The following is a 19,845-nucleotide window of genomic DNA, read 5'->3' as shown; positions in this document are numbered from 1 at the left end:
TGAAGAGCACCAGATGAGGAGCGCTGAGTGGAAGAGCACTGAATGGAAAGGTGCTGGATGGAAGAGAACCAGATCGATGGGCACCGGATGAGGAGCGCTGAATGGAAGAGCGTTTGCTGGAAATGTGGAAGATGGATTGAAGAACAGAAGATCAATGGGTGCCAGATAAAGGGGCATTTGCTGCAAAGGTGCCAGACAGAAGACTGGTGGATTAAAGAACGTCAGATCGATGGGCACCAGATAAGGAGCACTAAATGGAAGAGTATTGACAAATAAGGTGCCAGATGGTAGGCCAATGGACTGAAGAGCACCAGATCGATGGGCACCAGATGAGGAGCGCTGGGTGGAAGAGCATTGGATGGAAAGGTGCTGGATGGAAGAGCACTGGATGAGGAGCGCTGGGTGGAAGAGCATTGGATGAGGAGCGCTGGGTGGAAGAGCATTGGATGGAAAGGTATCGGATGGAAGAGCATTGGATGAGGAGTGCTGGGTGGAAGAGCATTGGATGGAAAGGTATCGGATGGAAGAGCATTGGATGAGGAGTGCTGGGTGGAAGAGCATTGGATGAGGAGTGCTGGGTGGAAGAGCATTGGATGAGGAGTGCTGGGTGGAAGAGCATTGGATGAGGAGTGCTGGGTGGAAGAGCATTGGATGAGGAGTGCTGGGTGGAAGAGCATTGGATGGAAAGGTACCGGATGGAAGAGCATTGGATGAGGAGCGCTGGGTGGAAGAGCATTGGATGAGGAGTGCTGGGTGGAAGAGCATTGGATGAGGAGTGCTGGGTGGAAGAGCATTGGATGAGGAGTGCTGGGTGGAAGAGCATTGGATGAGGAGTGCTGGGTGGAAGAGCATTGGATGAGGAGTGCTGGGTGGAAGAGCATTGGATGGAAAGGTACCGGATGGAAGAGCATTGGATGAGGAGCGCTGGGTGGAAGAGCATTGGATGAGGAGTGCTGGGTGGAAGAGCATTGGATGAGGAGTGCTGGGTGGAAGAGCATTGGATGGAAAGGTACCGGATGGAAGAGCATTGGATGAGGAGTGCTGGGTGGAAGAGCATTGGATGAGGAGCGCTGGGTGGAAGAGCATTGGATGGAAAGGTGGCGGATGGAAGAGCATTGGATGCGGAGCGCTGGGTGGAAGAGCATTGGATGGAAAGGTGGCGGATGGATTGAAGAGCACCAGATCGATGGGCACCGGATGAGGAGCGCTGGATGGAAGAGCATTGGATGGAAAGGTACCGGGTGGAAGAGCACTGGATAAGGAGTGCTGGGTGGAAGAGCATTGGATGAGGAGTGCTGGGTGGAAGAGCATTGGATGAGGAGTGCTGGGTGGAAGAGCATTGGATGAGGAGCTCTGGGTGGAAGAGCATTGGATGAGGAGCGCTGGGTGGAAGAGCATTGGATGGAAAGGTGGCGGATGGATTGAAGAGCACCAGATCGATGGGTACTGGATGAGGAGCGCTGGGTGGAAGAGCATTGGATGAGGAGTGCTGGGTGGAAGAGCATTGGATGAGGAGCTCTGGGTGGAAGAGCATTGGATGAGGAGCTCTGGGTGGAAGAGCATTGGATGAGGAGCGCTGGGTGGAAGAGCACTGGATGAGGAGCGCTGGGTGGAAGAGCACTGGATGAGGAGTGCTGGGTGGAAGAGCACTGGATGAGGAGTGCTGGGTGGAAGAGCACTGGATGAGGAGTGCTGGGTGGAAGAGCATTGGATGGAAAGGTACCGGATGGAAGAGCATTGGATGAGGAGCGCTGGGTGGAAGAGCATTGGATGGAAAGGTGGCGGATGGATTGAAGAGCACCAGATCGATGGGCACCGGATGAGGAGCGCTGGATGGAAGAGCATTGGATGGAAAGGTACCGGGTGGAAGAGCACTGGATGAGGAGCGCTGGGTGGAAGAGCATTGGATGGAAAGGTGGCGGATGGATTGAAGAGCACCAGATCGATGGGTACTGGATGAGGAGCGCTGGGTGGAAGAGCATTGGATGAGGAGTGCTGGGTGGAAGAGCATTGGATGAGGAGCTCTGGGTGGAAGAGCATTGGATGAGGAGCTCTGGGTGGAAGAGCATTGGATGAGGAGCGCTGGGTGGAAGAGCACTGGATGAGGAGTGCTGGGTGGAAGAGCACTGGATGGAAAGGTACCGGATGGAAGAGCATTGGATGAGGAGCGCTGGGTGGAAGAGCATTGGATGGAAAGGTGGCGGATGGATTGAAGAGCACCAGATCGATGGGCACCGGATGAGGAGCGCTGGATGGAAGAGCATTGGATGAGGAGTGCTGGGTGGAAGAGCATTGGATGAGGAGTGCTGGATGGAAGAGCATTGGATGGAAAGGTACCGGGTGGAAGAGCACTGGATGAGGAGTGCTGGATGGAAGAGCATTGGATGAGGAGTGCTGGGTGGAAGAGCATTGGATGAGGAGTGCTGGATGGAAGAGCATTGGATGAGGAGTGCTGGGTGGAAGAGCATTGGATGAGGAGTGCTGGGTGGAAGAGCATTGGATGAGGAGTGCTGGGTGGAAGAGCATTGGATGAGGAGCGCTGGGTGGAAGAGCATTGGATGGAAAGGTACCGGGTGGAAGAGCATTGGATGAGGAGCGCTGGGTGGAAGAGCATTGGATGGAAAGGTACCGGGTGGAAGAGCATTGGATGAGGAGCGCTGGGTGGAAGAGCACTGGATGAGGAGCGCTGGGTGGAAGAGCATTGGATGGAAAGGTACCGGATGGAAGAGCATTGGATGAGCGCTGGGTGGAAAGGTGGCGGGTGGAAGTCCCGTGGATTACAGAGTGTTGCTCAGTTGGCGGCAGACGGAAGACCTGCTGGTTGAAGAGTGAAATGCATGAGACCCGGATGGGTGGGCAGTAGATCCATGATTTGTACTTCCCATTCCAAAACCAAGGATCTTAATATGTAGTTGCCCCTCCCCCTTTGCTCCTCCTCTGAGGCTTTCCACACAATGGTGGACGGTGTCTGTGTGCGAATTTGTGGGTTCAGGTACTGATGTTGGATGAGAAGACCTGGATCACCATCAGTGTTTCAATCCATTGCAAAGGTGATCAGAAGGGATGAGGTCAGGACACTTGATTTCCACCACAATAAACAGGTCACACCATGGGGGGGGAACAGTCATGTCTACATTGCTGTGTAGGGGGAGGGGTTTGTTGTGTAGGGGGGAGGGGTTTGCTGTGTAGGGGGGTGGGGTTTGCTGTGTAGGGGATGGGGAGGGGTTTGTTGTGTAGGGGGAGGGGATTGCTGTGTAGGGGGAGGGGATTGCTGTGTAGGGGGAGGGGTTTGCTGTGTAGGGGGAGGAGTTTGCTGTGTAGGGGGAGGGGATGGGGAGGAGTTTACTGTGTAGGGGAGGGGTTTGCTGTGTAGGGGGAGGGGCTATAATGGTAAAATGCCCTTTCGCCTCTTCAGAAATAAAACCTTCCTTGATGGCCAATCAGAATACAGGAAGTGGGATTTGGGAGCCGCGGATGGTTTTTATAGACAAAGTTATTTATTTGGGATCCTCCATTATACACATGGGGGGGAGGGGAATTTTATTATAAATGTTGCAGATGATTGTTTGGTAAATAATCTCTTCTGTGAAGAAGAATCTGCCCGAATAAGGAGAAACTTCCGATCACCGACTCTTCTAATTCTAGGTGGAATACCCCTTTAAATCTACCACGGGGGCGGAGACTGCCGTGCGTAGGGGCGTCTGTAGGGGCGGAGACTGCCGTGCGTAGGGGCGGAGACTGCCGTGCGTAGGGGCGGAGACTGCCGTGTGTAAGGGGCGGAGACTGCCGTGCGTAGGCGGGCCACGAAGAAGAATAATAACGAAATGATATTAGGGGGCGGGGCAATAAGGAGGAGATTTCGAGGGGGAGGGACTTTGTCGGGCATGGAGACGATACGTTGGGGGGCGTGGCCGGGCGGTACGCGTTGCACATGCGCAGTGTGCACGGAGAGCGGCGTGGACGCGCACAGGGTGTCGGCACACGGACGAGGATCGGATCGTAGTGTGAGAGGTCGGGCACCGAGTACGAGCAGAAGGGGCGGGTCTGCCGTGAGGGGGGAGAGGTTATAGAGGAAGTGGGATGGGCCAGGGTGTCACAGATGGGAGGGGCGGAGCCTGTGCAGCCTCTTGGTCACGTGACTGCTGAGGTTCTCGTTCTAGAAGACCCAACATCCGGACAGACATGGAGGAGGGGCAAAACACTACAGGTAAGGGTGGAGCTAGGACTGAGGACCGCCCACACGAGGCCACACCCCCTTACAGAGCGGTACTTCCTGTCATGTGACACCATAGAGCCCTACAGAGCGGTACTTCCTGTCATGTGACACCATAGAGCCCCGTACAGAGCGGTACTTCCTGTCATGTGACACCATAGAGCCCACACAGAGCGGTGCTTCCTGTCATGTGACACTATAGAGCCAGCATGCCCGTACAGAGCGGTACTTCCTGTCATGTGACACCATAGAGCCCGGACAGAGCGGTACTTCCTGTCATGTGACACTATAGAGCCAGCATGCCCCTACAGAGTGGTACTTCCTGTCATGTGACACCATAGAGCCCGGACAGAGCGGTACTTCCTGTCATGTGACACTATAGAGCCAGCATGCCCCTACAGAGCGGTACTTCCTGTCATGTGACACTATAGAGCCCGGACAGAGCGGTACTTCCTGTCATGTGACACTATAGAGCCCGGACAGAGCGGTACTTCCTGTCATGTGACACCATAGAGCCCCGTACATAGCGGTACTTCCTGTCATGTGACACTATAGAGCCTGTACAGAGCGGTACTTCCTGTCATGTGACACCATAGAGCCCGCACGCCCCGTACAGAGCGGTGCTTCCTGTCATGTGACACCATAGAGCCCACACAGAGCGGTGCTTCCTGTCATGTGACACCATAGAGCCCACGCAGAGCGGTGCTTCCTGTCATGTGCCACGATAGAGCCCACACGCCCGGCACAGAGCGGTACTTCCTGTCATGTGACACCATAGAGCCCACGCAGAGCGGTGCTTCCTGTCATGTGCCACGATAGAGCCCACACGCCCGGCACAGAGCGGTACTTCCTGTCATGTGACACCATAGAGCCCGCATGCCCTGTACAGAGCGGTACTTCCTGTCATGTGACACCATAGAGCCCGCACGCCCTGTACAGAGCGGTACTTCCTGTCATGTGACACCATAGAGCCCACACAGAGCGGTGCTTCCTGTCATGTGCCACAATAGAGCCCACACGCCCGGCACAAAGCGGTACTTCCTGTCATGTGACACCATAGAGCCCGCACGCCCCGTACAGAGCGGTGCTTCCTGTCATGTGACACCATAGAGCCCGCACAGAGCGGTGCTTCCTGTCATGTGACACCATAGAGCCCGCACAGAGCGGTGCTTCCTGTCATGTGACACCATAGAGCCCACACAGAGCGGTGCTTCCTGTCATGTGACACCATAGAGCCCACACGCCCGGCACAGAGCGGTGCTTCCTGTCATGTGACACCATAGAGCCCACACGCCCGGCACAGAGCGGTGCTTCCTGTCATGTGACACCATAGAGCCCACACGCCCGGCACAGAGCGGTGCTTCCTGTCATGTGACACCATAGAGCCCACACAGAGCGGTGCTTCCTGTCATGTGACACCATAGAGCCCACACGCCCTGTACAGAGCGGTGCTTCCTGTCATGTGACACCATAGAGCCCACACAGAGCGGTGCTTCCTGTCATGTGACACCATAGAGCCCGCACGCCCCGTACAGAGCGGTACTTCCTGTCATGTGACACCATAGAGCCCACACAGAGCGGTGCTTCCTGTCATGTGACACCATAGAGCCCACACGCCCGGCACAGAGCGGTGCTTCCTGTCATGTGACACCATAGAGCCCACACGCCCGGCACAGAGCGGTACTTCCTGTCATGTGACACCATAGAGCCCACACAGAGCGGTGCTTCCTGTCATGTGACACCATAGAGCCCACACGCCCTGTACAGAGCGGTGCTTCCTGTCATGTGACACCATAGAGCCCGCACAGAGCGGTGCTTCCTGTCATGTGACACCATAGAGCCCACACAGAGCGGTGCTTCCTGTCATGTGACACTATAGAGCCAGCATGCCCCGTACAGAGCGGTAGTTCCTGTCATGTGACACCATAGAGCCCGCACGCCCTGTACAGTGCGGTCCTTCCTGTCATGTGACACCATAGAGCCCACACAGAGCGGTGCTTCCTGTCATGTGACACCATAAAGCCCGCACACCCTGTACAGAGCGGTGCTTCCTGTCATGTGACACCATAGAGCCCGCACGCCCTGTACAGTGCGGTCCTTCCTGTCATGTGACACCATAGAGCCCACACAGAGCGGTGCTTCCTGTCATGTGACACCATAAAGCCCGCACGCCCTGTACAGAGCGGTGCTTCCTGTCATGTGACACCATAGAGCCCGCACGCCCTGTACAGAGCGGTGCTTCCTGTCATGTGACACCATAGAGCCCGCACGCCCCGTACAGAGCGGTACTTCCTGTCATGTGACACCATAGAGCCCACACAGAGCGGTGCTTCCTGTCATGTGACACCATAGAGCCCACACGCCCGGCACAGAGCGGTACTTCCTGTCATGTGACACCATAGAGCCCACACAGAGCGGTGCTTCCTGTCATGTGACACCATAGAGCCCGCACGCCCTGTACAGAGCGGTGTTTCCTGTCATGTGACACCATAGAGCCCGCACGCCCCGTACAGAGCGGTACTTCCTGTCATGTGACACCATAGAGCCCACACAGAGCGGTGCTTCCTGTCATGTGACACCATAGAGCCCACACGCCCGGCACAGAGCGGTGCTTCCTGTCATGTGACACCATAGAGCCCACACGCCCGGCACAGAGCGGTACTTCCTGTCATGTGACACCATAGAGCCCACACAGAGCGGTGCTTCCTGTCATGTGACACCATAGAGCCCACACGCCCTGTACAGAGCGGTGCTTCCTGTCATGTGACACCATAGAGCCCGCACAGAGCGGTGCTTCCTGTCATGTGACACCATAGAGCCCACACAGAGCGGTGCTTCCTGTCATGTGACACCATAGAGCCCACACAGAGCGGTGCTTCCTGTCATGTGACACTATAGAGCCCGCACGCCCTGTACAGTGCGGTCCTTCCTGTCATGTGACACCATAGAGCCCACACAGAGCGGTGCTTCCTGTCATGTGACACCATAAAGCCCGCACGCCCTGTACAGAGCGGTGCTTCCTGTCATGTGACACCATAGAGCCCGCACGCCCCGTACAGAGCAGTACTTCCTGTCATGTGACACCATAGAGCCCGGCACAGAGCGGTGCTTCCTGTCATGTGACACCATAGAGCCCGGCACAGAGCGGTACTTCCTGTCATGTGACACCATAGAGCCCACACAGAGCGGTGCTTCCTGTCATGTGACACCATAGAGCCCGCACGCCCTGTACAGAGCGGTGTTTCCTGTCATGTGACACCATAGAGCCCGCACGCCCCGTACAGAGCGGTGCTTCCTGTCATGTGACACCATAGAGCCCGCACGCCCCGTACAGAGCGGTGCTTCCTGTCATGTGGCACCATAGAGCCCACACGCCCGGCACAGAGCGGTGCTTCCTGTCATGTGACACCATAGAGCCCACACGCCCGGCACAGAGCGGTACTTCCTGTCATGTGACACCATAGAGCCCACACGCCCGGCACAGAGCGGTGCTTCCTGTCATGTGACACCATAGAGCCCACACGCCCGGCACAGAGCGGTGCTTCCTGTCATGTGACACCATAGAGCCCACACGCCCGCACAGAGCGGTACTTCCTGTCATGTGACACCATAGAGCCCACACAGAGCGGTGCTTCCTGTCATGTGACACCATAGAGCCCACACGCCCGGCACAGAGCGGTACTTCCTGTCATGTGACACCATAGAGCCCACACGCCCTGTACAGAGCGGTGCTTCCTGTCATGTGACACCATAGAGCCCGCACGCCCTGTACAGAGCGGTACTTCCTGTCATGTGACACCATAGAGCCCACACAGAGCGGTGCTTCCTGTCATGTGACACCATAGAGCCCGCACGCCCTGTACAGAGCGGTCCTTCCTGTCATGTGACACCATAGAGCCCACACAGAGCGGTGCTTCCTGTCATGTGACACCATAGAGCCCACACGCCCCGTACAGAGCGGTGCTTCCTGTCATGTGACACCATAAAGCCCGCACGCCCCGTACAGAGCGGTGCTTCCTGTCATGTGACACCATAGAGCCCGCACGCCCTGTACAGAGCGGCGCTTCCTGTCATGTGACACCATAGAGCCCGCACGCCCCGTACAGAGCGGTACTTCCTGTCATGTGACACCATAGAGCCCACACAGAGCGGTGCTTCATGTCCTGTGACACCATAGAGCCCACACGCCCGGCACAGAGCGGTACTTCCTGTCATGTGACACCATAGAGCCCACACGCCCGGCACAGAGCGGTGCTTCCTGTCATGTGACACCATAGAGCCCACACGCCCGGCATAGAGCGGTACTTCCTGTCATGTGACACCATAGAGCCCGCACAGAGCGGTGCTTCCTGTCATGTGACACCATAGAGCCCACACGCCCTGTACAGAGCGGTGCTTCCTGTCATGTGACACCATAGAGCCCGCACGCCCTGTACAGAGCGGTGCTTCCTGTCATGTGACACCATAGAGCCCGCACGCCCCGTACAGAGCGGTACTTCCTGTCATGCGACACCATAGAGCCCACACAGAGCGGTGCTTCCTGTCATGTGACACCATAGAGCCCACACAGAGCGGTACTTCCTGTCATGTGACACCATAGAGCCCACACAGAGCGGTGCTTCCTGTCATGTGACACCATAGAGCCCGCACGCCCTGTAGAGAGCGGTGCTTCCTGTCATGTGACACTATAGAGCCAGCATGCCCCGTACAGAGCGGTACTTCCTGTCATGTGACACCATAGAGCCCACACGCCCGGCACAGAGCGGTGCTTCCTGTCATGTGACACCATAGAGCCCACACGCCCAGCACAGAGCGGTGCTTCCTGTCATGTGACACAATAGAGCCCACACGCCCAGCACAGAGCGGTGCTTCCTGTCATGTGACACCATAGAGCCCGCACACCCTGTACAGAGCGGTACTTCCTGTCATGTGACACCATAGAGCCCGCACGCCCTGTACAGAGCGGTACTTCCTGTCATGTGACACCATAGAGCCCACACAGAGCGGTGCTTCCTGTCATGTGACACCATAGAGCCCGCACACCCTGTACAGTGCGGTCCTTCCTGTCGTGTTACACCATAGAGCCCACACAGAGCGGTGCTTCCTGTCATGTGACACCATAGAGCCCGCACGCCCTGTACAGAGCGGTGCTTCCTGTCATGTGACACCATAGAGCCCGCACGCCCCGTACAGAGCGGTACTTCCTGTCATGTGACACCATAGAGCCCGCACGCCCCGTACAGAGCGGTACTTCCTGTCATGTGACACCATAGAGCCCACACAGAGCGGTGCTTCCTGTCATGTGACACCATAGAGCCCACACATCCGGCACAGAGCGGTACTTCCTGTCATGTGACACCATAGAGCCCACACAGAGCGGTGCTTCCTGTCATGTGACACCATAGAGCCCGCACGCCCTGTACAGAGCGGTACTTCCTGTCATGTGACACCATAGAGCCCGCACGCCCTGTACAGAGCGGTATTTCCTGTCATGTGATACCATAGAGCCCGCACGCCCCGTACAGAGCGGTACTTCCTGTCATGTGACACCATAGAGCCCACACAGAGCGTTGCTTCCTGTCATGTGACACCATAGAGCCCCCACAGAGCGGTACTTCCTGTCATGTGACACCATAGAGCCCACACAGAGCGTTGCTTCCTGTCATGTGACACCATAGAGCCCCCACAGAGCGGTACTTCCTGTCATGTGACACTATAGAGCCTGCACACATAGATGGGGGGTTGGGTGATTTTGGGGGTCTATGCAGTGGGCTGGGTGGGCGGAGCTCAGACATTTTCTGCATTTACCGCGGTAACGAGTGACTTCTCCCCCGCAGGTGCATCTCATCCTCGGCCCCTCCCACAGTCCAGGACTGCAAATCCCACCCCCCATCTGATGGAGAATCGGATTCCGCCCCCTACTGGCCAGTTCTCAGGTGCCGCCGCCCATCCCCCCACAGGTGGTATTGATGGGCGATCTCCTGCAGTCATGGGGTCAGTGGAGCCGCTGTGGAGCACCCGACACCCTTCCCCCGCCCAGTACGCTCTCTCCAATATGGCGGACTTCAGTAAGGGCGGGGCTTATATGACAGAGGCAGGCCGGCACCCGCCCTCCGCACAGCCCGACGTGACCTCTTCCCCGCTCCTCACTCCCACTTACTGCTCCAACTGCAAGAAGATGTTTGCCACCATTGAGGCCTTCACCAGACACGAGCCCATGCACGCGCTGACCGTCAAACTCCACCCCTGCCTGGAGTGCGGCAAGTACTACCGCCACAACACCGCCCTGGTTATCCACCGCCGCACCCACACCGGCGAGAAGCCGTACGGCTGCACCGAGTGCGGCAGGCGCTTCAACGCCCGCTCCAGCCTGGTCACCCACGGCAAGATCCACGCCGGCAAGAAGCTGTGCGAGTGTTCAGAGTGCGGCATGTCCTTCCCCCGAACCGATGACCTCTTCCACCACCAGCTCATGCACAACCGGGAGCGCAAGTTCTCCTGCGACGACTGCGGCAAGTGCTTCAAGGCGGAGTCCGAGCTCTCCGCCCACCGCAGAGCCCACCCGGCCGTGGAGCTGTTCCTGTGCTCCGGCTGCGGCAGAGACTTCACCCAGTACACCAAACTTCTCCGACACCAGAAGAGCCACCCGCAGCTTCCGCCGGTCTTCATCACCGGGGAAAGGATGCTGGCCGACCAGTGAGCCGGAAATATACCAGACTGTCACCAGGGAGCCAATAGCAATGTTCAACGCGTTCCTTCACCTCTAGAGCCTGCTGGCCTTCCAACGCCACCGGCCAACCAGAACGTTCCTTCACCTCTAGAGCCTGCTGGCCTTCCAACGCCACCGGCCAACCAGAACGTTCCTTCACCTCTAGAGCCTGCTGGCCTTCCAACGCCACCGGCCAACCAGAACGTTCCTTCACCTCTAGAGCCTGCTGGCCTTCCAACGCCACCGGCCAACCAGAACGTTCCTTCACCTCTAGAGCCTGCTGGCCTTCCAACGCCACCGGCCAACCAGAACGTTCCTTCACCTCTAGAGCCTGCTGGCCTTCCAACGCCACCGGCCAACCAGAACGTTCCTTCACCTCTAGAGCCTGCTGGCCTTCCAACGCCACCGGCCAACCAGAACGTTCCTTCACCTCTAGAGCCTGCTGGCCTTCCAACGCCACCGGCCAACCAGAACGTTCCTTCACCTCTAGAGCCTGCTGGCCTTCCAACGCCACCGGCCAACCAGAACGTTCCTTCACCTCTAGAGCCTGCTGGCCTTCCAACGCCACCGGCCAACCAGAACGTTCCTTCACCTCTAGAGCCTGCTGGCCTTCCAACGCCACCGGCCAACCAGAACGTTCCTTCACCTCTAGACCCTGCTGGCCTTCCAACGCCACCGGCCAACCAGAACGTTCCTTCACCTCTAGAGCCTGCTGGCCTTCCAACACCACCGGCCAACCAGAACGTTCCTTCACCTGAGTACAGCGAATGTGGCAGACAATCCTCCCGTATTACAGACTGAAATCTACTAAGAAAAATGTGTCTGAATATGAAGGTCAACCCTCCGCCCCTCCCCCGCAAAATAAGGAAAGAACGCGGGACTTTTCCTGATGTTAAAATTCTGACTTTCAAATGAATTTCGGAATTTGCACTTGTGAAACGGTCAACAAAAAAAAACCTGATTCCGGGATCAGTCCAAAGACAGTGTGACCCCTCCCCCCCGATCCGACTCTGGAAGAATAAGTCACCGGCCTTGTGTCTGCCGAGCCAAAACAAAGAACTCCATTCCATATACCAGAGAGATGAACAGAACCGGCCCTCAAACAACACATAGAGGTCCATACCTAATACCAGACAGAACCATCCCCAACCAGTATATAGAGATCCATAGCTTATACCGGACAGAACCGTCCCCAACCAGTATATAGAGATCCATAGCTTATACCGGACAGAACCGGCCCCCAACCAGTATATAGAGATCCATACCATATACCAGACAGAACCATCCCCAACCAGTATATAGAGATCCATAGCTTATACCGGACAGAACTGACCCCCAACCAGTATATAGAGATCCATACCATATACCAGACAGAACCAACCCCAACCAGTATATAGAGATCCATAGCTTATACCGGACAGAACCGGCCCCCAACCAGTATATAGAGATCCATACCATATACCAGACAGAACCGTCCCCAACCAGTATATAGAGATCCATAGCTTATACCGGACAGAACCGGCCCCCAACCAGTTCATAGGGATCCATACCATATACCAGACAGAACCGTCCCCAACCAGTATATAGAGATCCATAGCTTATACCAGACAGAACTGGCCCCCAACCAGTATATAGAGATCCATAGCTTATACCAGACAGAACTGGCCCCCAACCAGTATATAGAGATCCATAGCTTATACCAGACAGAACCGGCCCCCAACCAGTACATAGGGATCCATATACCGGACAGAACCGGCCCCCAACCAGTATATAGAGATCCATACCATATACCAGACAGAACCATCCCCAACCAGTATATAGAGATCCATAGCTTATACCGGACAGAACCGACCCCCAACCAGTATATAGAGATCCATACCATATACCAGACAGAACCATCCCCAACCAGTATATAGAGATCCATAGCTTATACCGGACAGAACCGGCCCCCAACCAGTATATAGAGATCCATACCATATACCAGACAGAACCATCCCCAACCAGTATATAGAGATCCATACCATATACCAGACAGAACCGTCCCCAACCAGTATATAGAGATCCATAGCTTATACCGGACAGAACCGGCCCCCAACCAATTCATAGGGATCCATACCATATACCAGACAGAACCGTCCCCAACCAGTATATAGAGATCCATAGCTTATACCGGACAGAACCGGCCCCCAACCAGTATATAGAGATCCATACCATATACCAGACAGAACCATCCCCAACCAGTATATAGAGATCCATACCATATACCAGACAGAACCGTCCCCAACCAGTATATAGAGATCCATAGCTTATACCGGACAGAACCGGCCCCCAACCAGTTCATAGGGATCCATACCATATACCAGACAGAACCGTCCCCAACCAGTATATAGAGATCCATAGCTTATACCGGACAGAACCGGCCCCCAACCAGTATATAGAGATCCATACCATATACCAGACAGAACCATCCCCAACCAGTATATAGAGATCCATAGCTTATACCGGACAGAACCGACCCCCAACCAGTATATAGAGATCCATACCATATACCAGACAGAACCATCCCCAACCAGTATATAGAGATCCATAGCTTATACCGGACAGAACCGGCCCCCAACCAGTATATAGAGATCCATACCATATACCAGACAGAACCATCCCCAACCAGTATATAGGAGATCCATAGCTTATACCGGACAGAACCAGCCCCCAACCAGTACATAGGGATCCATACCATATACCAGACAGAACCGGCCCCCAACCAGTATATAGAGATTTATAGCTTATACCGGACAGAACCGTCCCCCAACCAGTACATAGAGATCCATACCATATACCAGACAGAACCGGCCCCCAACCAGTATATAGAGATCCATAGCTTATACTGGACAGAACCGCCCCCCAACCAGTATATAGAGATCCATAGCTTATACCGGACAGAACCGTCCCCAACCAGTACATAGGGATCCATACTATATACCGGACAGAACCAGCCCCCAACCAGTATATAGAGATCCATAGCTTATACTAGACAGAACCGGCCCCCAACCAGTATATAGAGACCCATAGCTTATACCGGACAGAACCGGCCCCCAACCAGTATATAGAGATCCATAGCTTATACCGGACAGAACCAGCCCCCAACCAGTACATAGGGATCCATACCATATACCGGACAGAACCGGTCACCCAACCAGTATATAGAGATCCATAGCTTATACCAGACAGAACCGGCCCCCAACCAGTACATAGGGATCCATACCATATACCGGACAGAACCGGTCCCCAACCAGTATATAGAGATCCATAGCTTATACCGGACAGAACCGGCCCCCAACCAGTATATAGAGATCCATAGCTTATACCGGACAGAACCGGCCCCCAACCAGTATATAGAGATCCATAGCTTATACCGGACAGAACCGGCCCCAACCAGTATATAGAGATCCATAGCTTATACCGGACAGAACCGCCCCCCAACCAGTACATAGGGATCCATACCATATACCGGACAGAACCGGTCACCCAACCAGTATATAGAGATCCATAGCTTATACCAGACAGAACCGGCCCCCAACCAGTACATAGGGATCCATACCATATACCGGACAGAACCGGTCACCCAACCAGTATATAGAGATCCATAGCTTATACCGGACAGAACCGGCCCCCAACCAGTATATAGAGATCCATAGCTTATACCAGACAGAACCGGCGCCCAACCAGTACATAGAGATCCATAGCTTATACCAGACAGAACCGGCCCCAACCCAGTATATAGAGATCCATAGCTTATACCAGACAGAACCGGCCCCCAACCAGTATATAGAGATCCATACCATATACTGGACAGAACCGTTCCCCAACCAGTATATAGAGATCCATAGCTTATACCGGACAGAACCGCCCCCCAACCAGTATATAGAGATCCATAGCTTATACCAGAGAGAACCGGCCCCCAACCAGTACATAGGAAACCATATACCGGACAGAACCGGCCCCCAACCAGTATATAGGAGATCCATAGCTTATACCGGACAGAACCGGCCCCCAACCAGTATATAGAGATCCATACCTAATACCGGACAGAACCGTCCCCCAACCAGTATATAGAGGTCCATACCTAATACCAGACAGAACCGTCCCCCAACCAGTATATAGAGATCCATAGCTTATACCGGACAGAACCGTCCCCCAACCAGTATATAGAGATCCATAGCTTATACCAGACAGAACCGGCCCCAACCCAGTATATAGAGATCCATAGCTTATACCGGACAGGACCGTTCCCCAACCAGTATATAGAGATCCATAGCTTATACCGGACAGAACCGGCCCCCAACCAGTATATAGAGATCCATAGCTTATACCAGACAGAACTGGCCCCCAACCAGTATATAGAGATCCATAGCTTATACCAGACAGAACTGGCCCCCAACCAGTATATAGAGATCCATAGCTTATACCAGACAGAACCGGCCCCCAACCAGTACATAGGGATCCATATACCGGACAGAACCGGCCCCCAACCAGTATATAGGAGATCCATAGCTTATACCGGACAGAACCGGCCTCCAACCAGTATATAGAGATCCATACCTAATACCGGACAGAACCGTCCCCCAACCAGTATATAGAGGTCCATACCTAATACCAGACAGAACCATCCCCCAACCATTATATAGAGATCCATAGCTTATACCAGACAGAACCGTCCCCCAACCAGTATATAGAGATCCATAGCTTATACCAGACAGAACCGGCCCCCAACCAGTATATAGAGATCCATAGCTTATACCGGACAGGACCGTCCCCCAACCAGTATATAGAGATCCATAGCTTATACCGGACAGAACCGGCCACCAACCAGTATATAGAGATCCATAGCTTATACCAGACAGAACCGGCCCCCAACCAGTATATAGAGATCCATAGCTTATACCAGACAGAACTTGCCCCCAACCAGTATATAGAGATCCATAGCTTATACCAGACAGAACCGGCCCCCAACCAGTACATAGAGATCCATAGCTTATACCGGACAGGACCGTCCCCCAAACAGTATATAGAGATCCATAGCTTATACCGGACAGAACCGGCCCCCAACCAGTATATAGAGATCCATAGCTTATACCAGACAGAACCGGCCCCCAACCAGTATATAGAGATCCATAGCTTATACCGGAAAGGACCGTCCCCCAACCAGTATATAGAGATCCATAGCTTATACCGGACAGAACCGGCCCCCAACCAGTATATAGAGATCCATAGCTTATACCAGACAGAACCGGCCCCCAACCAGTATATAGAGATCCATAGCTTATACCAGACAGAACCGGCCCCCAACCAGTATATAGAGATCCATACCATATACTGGACAAAACCGTTCCCCAACCAGTATATAGAGATCCATAGCTTATACCGGACAGAACCGCCCCCCAACAAGTATATAGAGATCCATAGCTTATACCAGACAGAACCGGCCCCCAACCAGTACATAGGGATCCATATACCGGACAGAAACGGCCCCCAACCAGTACATAGAGATCCATACCATGTACCAGATGGACAGACAGACAGAACTAGCCTTCACCCACTGTATAAAACTCTATACCATCTACCGGACAGACAGAACTAGCCCTAACCACTGGACCGGCCATTGTATAGAGAGCTCTCTATACTGTAACTTGGACAGACACAACTGGCCCTCACCACCTGCCCACCCATTTTATAGAGCTCCATATCGTATAAGGGACAGAGAACCGGCTCTAACCAATGGCTCGCAGATGGCAGTGGTTATAAACAAAGATGGCAATCTTTATAAACAAAGCCCACTGCTCTACAAAGATATGGATGGCTATCTTTAAACAAGGCTCAGGGGTCTCCAGAGAGGTGGACTGCCTTCTTTATGAATAGAAAACAAGCCTGAAAAATCCTGAAACATGTTCTCAATTTCCAGACACGTACAAGTCCAGATCCCTTTCACTGTTATCCTAGAGATGACTTTTCGGGATCACTCCATTCACCCGCCTAATATACATTTCCTGTCTTCAGTATATGCCAGGCCTGAGGAACCCATTTGCTTTTTCTAAATTGCGACTTCTGGACTTTCATGTCTCAGGGCAACCTTTGGGGACAGTCATATTGCAGCAGCCCTCATGGGGTGGTAGCGCTACATTGGTGGCCTCGTCCAGGATACCCTTCTTGGTTGACCGTAGCAAACAACTTCCCTCCTCGAACTCTGTTTGATCTGAAAGGTGTTCAGACCTACAACCGTCAGAAAACTGACTGAAAAGAAACTCATTTTCTTATACCAGGCCTGAGAGTAGATTGGAATCATTACTGCCCCATACTTCTCCTGTACCTTCCCATTGGGGAGTCATCCCCCCCCCCCCCCGAGACACAGCAGGAAATCTCTCCACATCACCAGGTGTCCCCATTGCTAAATCCCCCATCTATTCTTCTGGTGACAACTACAAATGTTGGGATCACATTCATAGCCAGCGGGTAAATCTCCCCGGAGGGGACTCAGCAATAAAGACCTCTCAAATGAAGTGGGGGGTCTAGGTGACACCCAGTGTGGTCCTCAGAGTCAAAGAGTCTACTTTATCAAGTGGAAAATAAAGGGAGAAGTGACCACCTACCAGCCACACAATCCAAGAAACATTGGCCTCATACAGGTATTAATGCAGAGGGTCCCAGAATGGCCATGGCTCCTACGGGACTTCTTCAACATATTTAGCTAAATATTTCCAGAGATCCACCAGAAGACTCGAGTGTAGGGATGTCCTAGTCGGGCGAGGAATATACCATCAAGAAGTCCATCAATGGCCAAAATCCGAGCAAGTACCATTGCCAATGGATTCCAGGTCCCCGTCATCCAGGAGAACCTCCCCATATCTACGGACCTCCTGGTGGTCAGACTGTAGCTTTATTATTGTAGATGACACCGTCTTTATTACTTGTTATTTTTGCTTATTATGTGCAATTATATACGAAGTCTTTGTGTATTTTTCATCTCCGCACTGCAAATAAAAACTAAAGCACTCGCAGCTGAGTAGTGAAGTAATGCCTTTAATGGGGGAGGAGGGGGTTGAATTTTATTGCCCATCATATTATGTGTGGATTCTGTATGTGGACAGGTCCAGGTTGTGCCGAGGCTGCGTGTTGTACTGAGTGGCTTTGTATGACGTATGAGGGAGGCGCCTCCTCTATGTCATGGATGGGTGAGAGACCTTCTTCATCAAACTCTCATCCTCCCGACCACCTCAGACCAGGGCTTGTCTTTCAGATGACTCGGAATACCTGTCTTTGGAGAAATAGCCGGACATTCGAAGAAAATGCTTACAAAATGAATTGGTGTTACTGGGAAAATGAGCAAAATGAAGGCGGCTACTAAGGGTATGATGGGCTTTCCATAAACCTGTCCATGTGCCAACAAACTGCCCCGGGGGAGCTGGGAACATGAGATCCATGAAATACAAGGTATTATATTTACCTCTCCTGTGACCTGGATCTCCTACCTCACCTCTCCAGGAACCTCGGCATCCAGTGTCTCCTACCTCACCTCTCCAGGAACCTCTGCATCCAGTGTCTCCTACCTCACCTCTCCAGGAACCTTTGCATCCAGTGTCTCCTACCTCACCTCTCCAGGAACCTTTGCATCCAGTGTCTCCTACCTCACCTCTCCAGGAACCTCGGCATCCAGTGTCTCCTACCTCACCTCTCCAGGAACCTCGGCATCCAGTGTCTCCTACCTCACCTCTCCAGGAACCTCTGCATCCAGTGTCTCCTACCTCACCTCTCCAGGAACCTCGGCATCCAGTGTCTCCTACCTCACCTCTCCAGGAACCTCTGCATCCAGTGTCTCCTACCTCACCTCTCCAGGAACCTCGGCATCAAGTGTCTCCTACCTCACCTCTCCCATGACCTGTGTCTCCTACCTCACCTCTCCAGGAACCTGGGCATCCAGTGTCTCCTACCTCACCTCTCCAGGAACCTCAGCATCCAGTGTCTCCTACCTCACCTCTCCAGGAACCTCTGCATTCCGTGTCTCCTACCTCACCTCTCCAGGAACCTCTGCATCCAGTGTATCCTACCTCACCTCTCCAGGAACCTCGGCATCCAGTGTCTCCTACCTCACCTCTCCAGGAACCTCTGCATCCAGTGTCTCCTACATCACCTCTCCAGGAACCTCTGCATCCCGTGTCTCCTACCTCACCTCTCCAGGAACTTCTGCATCAAGTATCTCCTACCTCACCTCTCCAGGAACCTTGGAATCCCGTGTCTCCTACCTCACCTCTCCAGGAACCTCGGCATCCAGTGTCGCCTACCTCACCTCTCCAGGAACCTCGGCATCCAGTGTCGCCTACCTCACCTCTCCAGGAACCTCGGCATCCAGTGTCTCCTACCTCACCTCTCCAGGAACCTCTGCATCCCGTGTCTCCTACCTCACCTCTCCAGGAACCTCTGCATCCAGTGTCTCCTACCTCACCTCTCCAAGAACCTCTGCATCCCGTGTCTCCTCCCTCACCTCTCCAGGAACCTCTGCATCCAGTGTCTCCTACCTCACCTCTCCAGGAACCTCTGCATCCAGTGTCTCCTACCTCACCTCTCCAGGAACCTCTGCATCCAGTGTCTCCTATATCACCTCTCCAGGAACCTCGGCATCCAGTGTCTCCTACATCACCTCTCCTATAACCTGTGTCTCCTACCTCACCTCTCCAAGAACCTCTGCATCCCGTGTCTCCTACCTCACCTCTCCAGGAACCTCTGCATCCAGTGTCTCCTACCTCACCTCTCCAGGAACCTCTGCATCCAGTGTATCCTACCTCACCTCTCCAGGAACCTCGGCATCCAGTGTCTCCTACCTCACCTCTCCAGGAACCTCTGCATCCAGTGTCTCCTACATCACCTCTCCAGG

The 19,845-nt window shown here is 53.9% G+C and overlaps 2 protein-coding genes across 2 annotated transcripts in view; both read left to right on the top strand.

Moving 5' to 3' along the window:
* Window positions 1-19,845, top strand: part of LOC143960006 (uncharacterized) — a 269,947-nt gene that overhangs the window by 51,071 nt on the left and 199,031 nt on the right. The gene's annotated exons all lie outside the window — the stretch shown is intronic.
* LOC143960019 (uncharacterized) lies at window positions 4,024-17,974 on the top strand. Its single transcript, XM_077468284.1, has 2 exons — window positions 4,024-4,207; window positions 10,051-17,974. The coding sequence occupies exons 1-2, from the start codon at window positions 4,183-4,185 to the stop codon at window positions 10,911-10,913; spliced, it is 888 nt and encodes a 295-aa protein (XP_077324410.1). The 5' UTR covers window positions 4,024-4,182; the 3' UTR covers window positions 10,914-17,974.

This window comes from Lithobates pipiens, unplaced genomic scaffold (assembly GCF_037356315.1).
Source record: "Lithobates pipiens isolate NorthernLeopardFrog02 unplaced genomic scaffold, aLitPip1_a1.2 Scaffold_79, whole genome shotgun sequence".
NCBI lineage: Eukaryota > Metazoa > Chordata > Amphibia > Anura > Ranidae > Lithobates > Lithobates pipiens.
The sequence above is the reverse complement of the archived record's forward strand: the minus strand, read 5'-3'. Positions and strand labels throughout refer to the sequence as shown.